Raw genomic sequence first — 10,000 nt, 5'->3', positions numbered from 1 at the left:
GGGGGGAGGGTTAGTTCCTGCCCCATCCCTGCACACACACACACACACACACACACACACACACACACACACACACACACACCACTGGAATGAGCTCCAGGCCACTGTGATGCCTCCATCTCCAACTTCCCCCAACGCCAGACTTGTGTCAGGGGCACTGGCTACGTCTCATCTCCAAAGACGAGGGGTTAAGCTAACAGATGGCGGCTCACTACGGCCGTTAGGATTAAACATTACACACACAGGCCTTTAAAAACCGCCTTCTCCCAACAGAACACCCTCGAGATGGGTAGATATATTGAGATATAGATAGCAAGGTACACACACCCACAGATAGAGAGGTAAAGAAAGACAAAGTCATTGCAAAGACAAAGGGCATTCCAAAGTCCAACTTTAAATCACAACATACAGGACAAACGATTCTATGAATCCTGGATGACCGCTAGACGGTGCTTGAACCTCTGCATGAGAAACTTATGCATGAGAAACCTTAAAAACCTCTGCATGAGAAACTTGAGCAAGATATCACAGAAATCAGCTATAATTAGCATCGGGATCGCTCACAAATCTCACGGACCACACGGACCCCCAACATCTGCTGTGCACACTGCAACATGAAGCTTGGAGCGTTTGAGATGTGCAGGCCTCTTAGCAACGCACAGAAGCACAACAGAGTCGTGGTCCTTAACACGCCGATTCCAAGGAACACACAACAGAGCTGTGGTCATTTATACGGTGATTCCAAGGAACACACAACAGAGCTGTGGTCATTTATACGGCGCTTCCAAGGAACACACAACAGAGCCGTGGTCATTAATACGCTGATTCCAGGAACGGAATGATTAAATGATTCAGCTTCAGGACTGTCTGCATGAGGGACAATAAGCAGGAGCCAAAGAATCAAAAAGTATGTGTGACCCCAACCCATCACACACACACACACACACACACACACACAAACACACACACACACACACACCAGACACAGACACACACACACACACACACACCAGACACACACACACACACACACACCAGACACAGACACACACACACACACAAATACACACCAGACACACACACCAGACACAAACACACACACACACAAACACACACCAGACACACACACCAGACACAGACACACACACTCTGACTCTGCTATTTTAGCGCCCCTCCATTTATTTCCTTTAAAAGTCCTCACAGGGCCAGCCGTCGCTGTGGTGAGCACAGAACCAGGGCAGCGAGACAGCACTTATCATTTCCCAGAGTGCAATGGGACAGCACTTATCATTTCCCAGAGTGCAATGGGCCGTTCGGAATGGGGCGTTTGAGGAATCTCTCCTTCCTTTGTGTTTTGGTTTCCACTTTTTTTCACCACGGCTCTCTCCTGACATTAGTCATGTGCTAAAGACGCACGCGGTGGCACTCTGGCAGCCCAGTATGAGGCAGGAAGACGATGGATGACCGGGGACAATATCCAGACCTCCGCTGGAGGAGGGAATAAAACAAAAGACAAAAAAAGAGAGATGCTTTGACTCTTAATGGAGAGAAAGAATAAAACAAAGAAAAAAATGAACAAAGAAAGAGAATAGGTAAGGAAGGAAGAGGGAAGGAGATAAAGAGAAGATCAAAGTCTGAAAGAAAGGAAGTACGAAAAGAAAGAAAAAAGAATGATAAAGGAAGATGGAGTGGAAAAAAGGAGCTTAGCGCTCCCTGAACGATGAACGTCCCGCACACATGGATTTGTGGGCAGTCTCACACACACACACACACACACACACACACACACACACACGCACACACACACACACAGTCACTCTGTCCCTAAGTCAAACAGCTTCCCAGCCATGACTAAGACCGGGAGGGTGAGACAGAGAGGACCCCTCTGTAGAGACACTACACTGGACTGGATTTGGACCAGACCTGGTCCAGTTCTGGCTCTGACTGGGGTGGACAGCGGGGCAAGCATATCCCCCAGATACTGTAGCAACAGGTGAGTGATGAGGGTGGTGTTGGGGGGGGGGGGGGGGAGTAGTAGTAATAGTGAGGTTTCTGTTCCACTGTCCTCCCACTGCGTCCCAGGGGAGCAAGGGCCACCATCGATTGTCAGGGAGGACTACGGAGTATGTGAGTGTGTGTGTGTGTGTGAGAGAGTGAGATAGTGAGTGTGTGTCTGTGTGTGTGGTGGTTGGGGATGGGGGGGGTCGTTGGGGACGGCTGGAAACATGGCTGTGTGGTGTGTCGAAGGGCTCCAGTCTCTCGTGTAAACCTTTCCACTCCACAGCTCCTGTCAATCAAGTGTTGGGGCCGCGCTCTCGGCGCCTCACAGCTCAGGGGGGATTTGTAAAGAAGCCCGGAGCTCATGGGGTGGATGTCAGATGTGTGTGTGTGTCTGTGTGTGTGTGTGTGTGTCTGTGTGTGTCGGGGCGCAGACAAACCTCCCCTGTACTGTCGATCAGAAGCCAAGCTGCAGCAGTCTCTTAGAGAGTCACTGTGTCTTTCTGTACTGTATCACAAAACTAGTGTCCGACATCGGACTGGATCTGGATCTAGACCGTTCCTGGACACTACCGTGGCCTCATTCTGACTTTTTTTTGGTGTTTTTTTGATGCTTTAATTCAAAAGGATTTACAGTACAGATGTCAATTATTACAAGGGCCACATTCCACGGAGCAACTCAGGGTTAGGCACCTTTTGGTCCAGATCTGGACAGACTCTTTTTTTTAAAAGTATATTTTTGGGGCTTTTGGCTTTATATCGAGATAGACGGTGGAGAGAGACAGGAAGCGAGTGGGAGAGAGACCCATGAGGTCGGAGATCAAACCTGGGCCCCTGTGGGCACTGAGACCCAATCGTGATACTGTACGGTGCTGCCGCTTGCACCTCAGCCTCTCAGTTCGGAAGAGAATCTTTTCCAGATTCATCTCTGACACCAAGGCTTGAGACTCCAATGGCTACTTCAGCCTCTCAACAACGCCACCAGTTATTTCATTCTTCTGTCCTGCAGCACTAGTGGTCTAGCCTGGGAGAACCCAGACGAACCTACATTTGCTCTGCAGGTCAGTGTGGCATGGAGGCCATTGACACCCATTTCCAATTTTCCAAAAACCCAGGAACCAATCACAATCGCTTCTCTGTTTAAACAGATTTGGATGTGTATTTTATTTGGAATTGAGTAAACATCTGCATTTAGAACCTTCATTTACAAATAAGATTGAATTGCTACACTTCTATTATTTGATAATAATTTGATTTGCAGCAATTTAATTTGAATTTCACTGTTGGTTACACCCCTGGAAGTCGTAAGTCAATGAAGCCTTTCCAGACCCACCGCCAATCTCAATCGAGATTTAAGAAGCAGTCTGGTGTCAACTAGGCTACTAGTGGTCAGTTCTGTGCTTAATGTGGCCCTCTTCTGGCCCAGATCCGTTTGGGACTCGGCTACTGCAGCTTCCCTACTGGCTCTCTCCCTCCGCATCTCACCACTGGTCCCGTCTGGACCCATGTGTGTGTGTGTGTGAGTGAGTGTGTGTGCGTGTGCGTGTGTGTGTGTGTGTGTGTAGGACAGGGCTCTACATCTCACCACTGGCCCCGTCTGGACCCATGTGTGTGTGTGAGTGAGTGTGTGTGCGTGTGTGTGTGTGTGTGTGTGTGTGTGTGTGTGTAGGACAGGGCCCGTCTGGACCAATCAGAAGCCACTCAAGCGAGCGTTTGTCATTACACAGCGCTCTGAAATGGACATCCGAAAGCTCACTCGTCACGAATACCCCACACGGTGGCAGCGGCGGCTATCTCTGGAATGGACACGGTGTTAGTCGGATCGGCACCAGAGTTGGGCCAGGCCGGTCGCCTAGTTGCTGGCTAATCGTGTTTGTGTGAGGTGGTTGCCAGGACAGCGGATAATCGGAGCATCATTAGCAGGGGTCCTCGAAGGTGCTAATCCGACTTTAATGAACTCAGGGGCTGCCAGCTTTCTGCCCTGCCCGCCACCACTGCAGACCAGCCCCCGCCAAGGGTCGTTTCAGAAATGAGGGAGGCGGACAGACCTGAGTCCTCATTCCCCGGCAACTAACCGAAACAACTTACATGATTTCACACGTTACAGAAGGTGCACACAGACACACACACAGACACACACAGACACAGACACACACACATATATAACTTGAACCAGAAAACAAAAGGAAAAAGGAAAAGACTTACCATTTTATTATTGATTTCATGGAAATGAATTTCACAGACTTTCTCGACGACGTCCTCGTTCTCGAAAGTTACAAAGCCAAAGCCTGCAGACACAGAGGGGAAAAAAACAGCAAGTTTTAACAGTGTGCGTGAGCACTGAATGAGTTCTGTACGTAACAAAACAAGTCGGTTCTTAAGAATTTCAAAAACTGCAGTGTAAGCGTAATTACTATCACACAGGAGTTTCATCGCTGATGGTCTCTAAATCAACCCAACGCTGATAGCTCTGAAACTAAGCATCCTCCCACACAGGCCTGACCAGACATTGTCTTCACTCGTCTTTTTCGCGGGGCGCAGATGATGAAATCTCGGACATTATTAGACGGGCTGGAGAGGCCGCTGCACAAAAGCAGGAGATGGAAAAACAGGACAAAGCCCACTTAATGAAATTCGTGGAGCAGAGGGCTCGGGCATCTGAATTTCATTAAACGCATTCTGTGTTCCGCGCTCGTTCTGACCACCACAGCAGCGGTGGCAGCGGCGTAACAAGCTCTCGTTTTCATGGTAATGTGCCGCCCGTCCGCCGATATCTGGACGTGTCATTGACCACGGGGATTTTTCTCTTTTTTTCATATTTATGAAATAAAAACTTAACCCTTTCACTCGCGCAGTGTCAAAAGCACAGGGAGAAATAAATATGCCAAATGAAAGCTGTTTTGACTGGACACACAGAACATCACTGCTCTATCATTAATAGTATTTGCAGGTGATTTACAAAAGCGGTCCCCCACAGTGCTATCATCCAACACAAAGGGAAAATAATTCTCCTCCGCGGGCGTTTAAATGCGAACCTACTGTGGGAAAACTCAAAAGAGTGCCAATCCACAATGCCACAGCCGACAGTTCCCTATTGTAGCCGTTTCCTGCACGACACTTAACATCCACTCAACGCTTACTGATGGTGACATTTTTAGGAACTATTCATCGACGCTCGAGTCAGAAGTGATAAGCACCAGAGCCATAGTCAAACAAAGGAAACGCCTGTGGGTGATGGAGGTTGACGCAAAGGCTGTAATTTACATGGCTGTAATGTACATGGCTTATCAGTGGATGTGCATTCAAGAGCGTGATTAATAGAGCTCCGCTATGTAAACCAACGCCAGGACATTTAGCATTCGGGCTGAAGCGTAATAGCAGGCCACCTCCGAGGGATCAAAGGTCAGGGAGTGACGAGGGAGCGGATGTTAGAGGGCGAGAGACTGTATGAAGAGATAAGAACATGACCTGGCTGATAACAGAACAGACCGCAGTAAATAAAACACACAGCTACACGTCACTCCCCCCTCCACACACAACTACCTGTGGAAGACTGTGGAGTGTGTGTGCGTGCGCGTGTGTGTATTTGTATGTGTACGTGCGTGTGTGAGTGTTAGTGTATGTGTGTGTGTGTGTGTATGAGTGTGTGTGTGTGTGTGTGGGTCCATGTTTGTGTGTGCATGTGTATGTGTGTGTGTATGAAAGTGTGAGTGTGTGTGTGAGTATGTGCATTTCACATGTAAAGAAAAATCACAAATGTACAATGTACCAAGTTTCAGTATAGGTCTGAATCAAGTGTGCCTACAGTAATCTTACTCAGACAATAATGTTGCTCCCCTACAATTCAGAGACTGCTACTATACTTCTCTACACTAATTACAACAACAGCAAAGCAATAACTTTGTTGAGACACTATTAAAATTAAATTCAATAGTGTTGGGTGCAAGTGGCATCAACTGTGCCTCAGTGTAAATGCTGCAGCAGAACAATGAGAGAATGCATCCTGCAGAGGCCACAAGGCAGCACAGCACTGAGAGGATGCAGCCTGCAGAGGCCTTTAAGGCAGCACAGCACTGAGAGGATGCAGCCTGCAGAGGCTTTAAGGCAGCTGCAGAGGCCACAAGGCAGTACAACACTGAGAGGATGCAGCCTGCAGAGGCCTTTAAGGCAGCACAGCACTGAGCGGATGCATCCTGCAGAGGCTGCAAGGCAGCACAAGGGCAGAGCGGGCACATCATGCAGAATAGCCATCATCTCTCTGCTGGACAAGGACATGCCTCGTAGTGTACCAGTTCTCTTCACCGCAGCCAAGGAAACTGTTGACGCGGCAACTTCTGCGGAACAGGGTTGTAAGTCTGTATAAATATATTTATTTTATTTTGTTTTATTTCATTATTTTTTTTTACTGACTTGTGCTATTTGAGTCGTTGGTTTAGTCAGAAGGGGGCACCTTGCCAGATGGCGTTTGGGGAGGTGTGTGTGTGTGGGAGGTGTGTGGGGAGGGGTGTGTGTGTGGGGGGAGGTGTGTGTGTGTGTGGGAGGTGTGTGTGTGTGTGGGGGAGGTGTGTGTGTGTGTGGGGGGTGTGTGTGTGAGGGAGCAGTGTGTGGGAGGGGTGTGTGTGTGGGGGAGGGGTGTGTGTTTGGGAGAGGTGTGGGTGTGTGTGTGTGTGGGAGGTGTGGGGGTGTGTGGGAGGAGTGTCTGTGTGTGGGAGGTGTGTGTGTGGGTGTGTGTGTGTGTGTGTGTGGGAGGTGTGTGTGGGAGGTGTGTGTGTGGGGGGGCAGGGTGGTGGAAGGGGTGTGGTGGGAACAAGACGAGGCAGTGGAGAGATGAATGAGATGGAGGTGTAAGTGTGTACTGTATGTGTGTGTATGTGTGTGTGTGTGTGTGTGTGTGTGTGTGAGAGAGAGAGAGTCTGAGTGAGTGTAAGTGTGTGTGTGTGTGAGAATGATATGGAGGTATGTGTGTTAATTTGTGTGTAGGACAGGGCTGTGTGTAGGAGCCAGGAGTGAGGTCCACTAGCTACTGCTCTCCAATCGGCCTGTATGGCTTCCTCTATGAGCTGCTCAGGATATCCCCCTGCACATAGCCTCTCTCTCTCTCTATCTCTCTCTCTCTCACACACACACACACACACACACACACACACACACACACACACACACACACACACACACACACACACACACGTCCCCCTGCACACTGCCAGCACTCTAACGGGGGGTCACAACACTGACTTCCTATTGCTACTTGTACTGTACAACACACACATAACATCTCTTCCTCTAACACACCACACACACACACACATCCTCCCTCTCTTAAACACACAAATGCACTCTCTATCTACCTAATCCATCCTCTCTCTCTCGCTCTCTCTCTCTCTCTCTCTCTCTCTCTCTCTCTCTCACACACTCTCACACACACACACACACACACACACACACACACACACACACACACACACACACACACACACACACACACACTCTTCCTCAGTCTTGTTCTTTTCCTTCCATTGTTTCCATTTTTAATCCTCTGCCCTGTCAACTTTCTCCAGAAAAGGCATGGTTCTTGGGCCACACTAAGAGCTATATAAAACCAGCTTTTTCTCTCTTTCTCTTTCTCTCTCTCTCTCTGTCTCTCTCTCTCTTCCTCTTTCGATTTCTATTTATCTCTCTCTCTCACGTTATCCTTGCTACCTCTATATCATATTTGCTGACTGGCAGAGTTTTTTTTGTATATCTTGTGCGATGTGATCATACTCTAGAACAACTGCAGCCAGATTTTCATACCATGCTGGCCCCCTCCCAATAGAAACATCTATTTGAAAACTGCTGTGAAAACACTCGTTGAGCTCATAAAAAAAAATCTCACAGAACAAACACACACCAAAATATTGGATGATAAAAAAAAAAAAGAAATTGCGTTTTAGTCAGCTGCAGCTAAAGGGGGAGTCTTTTCAAACACAATTTTTCTGAGCTGTCCACTGTGCAAACACACACACACACAGGACACAAACTCACACACACACAGGGCACAAACACACACACACACACGCCATGTCGGAGCAGAGTGGGTGTGGAGAGGGCTGAGCTGCAGCTGTTTTTTGGCCATTTATTTTCTCATACGGTCCGGTGCGGTCCGGTGTTATCGGCTCATCGGCGGTCCAAGGAGTGGCGGTGACAGGCAGCAAATCAGATGTCAGAAACCATTAGTCACAGCAGTGGCCAGCAGGAGAGAACGCAGCGGGTGGAAAGGGGTTAACACACACCTGCCCTCTCTCTGCCAGAGACTTCACAAACACACAACACACACACACACACACACACACACACACACACAGTACACACAATCATGCACACACCTGCACTCTCTCTGCCAGACCTCACACTCTCTTTCTCTCTCTCTCACACACACACATCTGCCAGCACTCAACTGGAGATCTCCAACACTTGCCAGCTCTTTCTACCTCTTCTTCTCTTTTCATCTCTCTCTTACGTGAATCCATCTCTCTCTATCCCGCTCAGCCTGTCCCTACATCTATTTAAACATCTCTATCTCTCTTTCTCTCTCTCTTCCTCTCATCCAGCTCAATGAACACGTAAACAGGTCAGACTCAGACATGATGCAGTACCCCCACTCAACCAGCAGGGGCAGTGTTGTACAGGGGCAGCTCTGCTTCAGCAGAATCAGGCCAACAACACTGGACACAAACACGTGCACACACTCTCACAGAAGCAAACCTACACACACTTTTTCTCTACCTACAGTAGTTAACTCAGTAGTGTGTGTGTGTGTGTGTGTGTGTGTGTGTAGATGTGCTTCAGAGGTGCTATCTCTGTGGAGTATCTACTCGCCAGGGCCCCTCCTGTACAGCAGATGTTCTGGGATCCTGTATCTTCCACGTCTGACGTCTTTGTTTCAGTTATCGATAGCATGGGCTCACATTAAAGCACTCAAGGAAGAAAATCCCCCAGCATATGGGAAATATTCACTGCACAAGGAAGATGATCCTCTCTCTTTCTCACTCTCATTTATCTTTCCCTCTTTCTTTCTCACCATCCCTCTCTCTCTTTCTCCCTTTCCTCTCATCTCTCTCTCTATATCCCTCTCTCTTTCACTCTCTCTCTCTCTCTCGCTCTCTCTCTCTTTCCATCCCATTCCATCTATTCTGCTGACTGAAAGTGCTTCATGGCGTGGTGGCTCCACTAATGCACATGGTTGTTGGATGGTTGTTGTGAAACCCGACCCAACCCTGGAGGCTCCGGTTCTGCTACAGCAGGAGGACCCGAGCCCACCCACCCACCTTAGTACGGCAGGCTGAGAGGGACACACACAGCAGGTGGAGTTGGACTGGGTCTGGGACGGTACTGGCCCAGGCTCGGCTCAGATCTGGCAGACCTCCACATGAGGCGATAAGGGATCACACTGAGCAGCACTAGACTGCCGCTTTTAGTCAAAGACACTAACACATGTCAATTCATTGCACCTCTGGTGTGGCCCAGATGTGGGTCACGTCTGGCATGGATCTGGCACCAACTCTCCTGAGAGGTCTGGTCCATTAGTACCCCACTAGAGATGTATGTATGGATGGATGTATGGATGGATGTATCGGACGATCGATAGATAGATAGATAGATAGATAGTAAAATGTAAATGTAAATGTAAATCAGGTTTCTAGGCCAAGTATACCTGTGTATACAAGGAATTTGGTCTCTGCATTTATCCCATCCGTGAATTAGTGAACACACAGAGCACACAGTAACCCAGAGCAGTGAGCTGCCTTGCTACAGCGGCACTCAGGGAGCAGTGAGGGGTTAGGTGCCTTGCTCAAGGGCACTTTCTTGGGTTTTCAAGGGCTTGGAACCGAAGGGTTGCCGGTTCGATCCTCGACCAGTAGGAACGGCTCTACAAGTGCCCTCTTCTTTGATACAAATATGCTTAAATGACATAGATTGTGTATATGTAGGCCTATATGCAAGCTAAAATATGCAGGATATT

The 10,000-nt window shown here is 48.6% G+C and overlaps 1 protein-coding gene across 9 annotated transcripts in view; it reads right to left on the bottom strand.

The window, feature by feature from the left end:
• Nucleotides 1-10,000, bottom strand: part of LOC125284493 (RNA-binding protein Musashi homolog 2-like) — a 290,258-nt gene that overhangs the window by 78,525 nt on the left and 201,733 nt on the right. For all 9 annotated transcript variants that reach the window (XM_048228467.1, XM_048228477.1, XM_048228491.1 and 6 more), the window contains exon 8: nucleotides 4,204-4,286. In XM_048228467.1, the coding sequence (XP_048084424.1) occupies nucleotides 4,204-4,286 (83 nt within the window). The remainder of the gene's footprint in view (nucleotides 1-4,203; nucleotides 4,287-10,000) is intronic.

Source organism: Alosa alosa, chromosome 2 (assembly GCF_017589495.1).
Source record: "Alosa alosa isolate M-15738 ecotype Scorff River chromosome 2, AALO_Geno_1.1, whole genome shotgun sequence".
Classification (NCBI taxonomy): Eukaryota; Metazoa; Chordata; class Actinopteri; order Clupeiformes; family Clupeidae; genus Alosa; species Alosa alosa.
The sequence above is the reverse complement of the archived record's forward strand: the minus strand, read 5'-3'. Positions and strand labels throughout refer to the sequence as shown.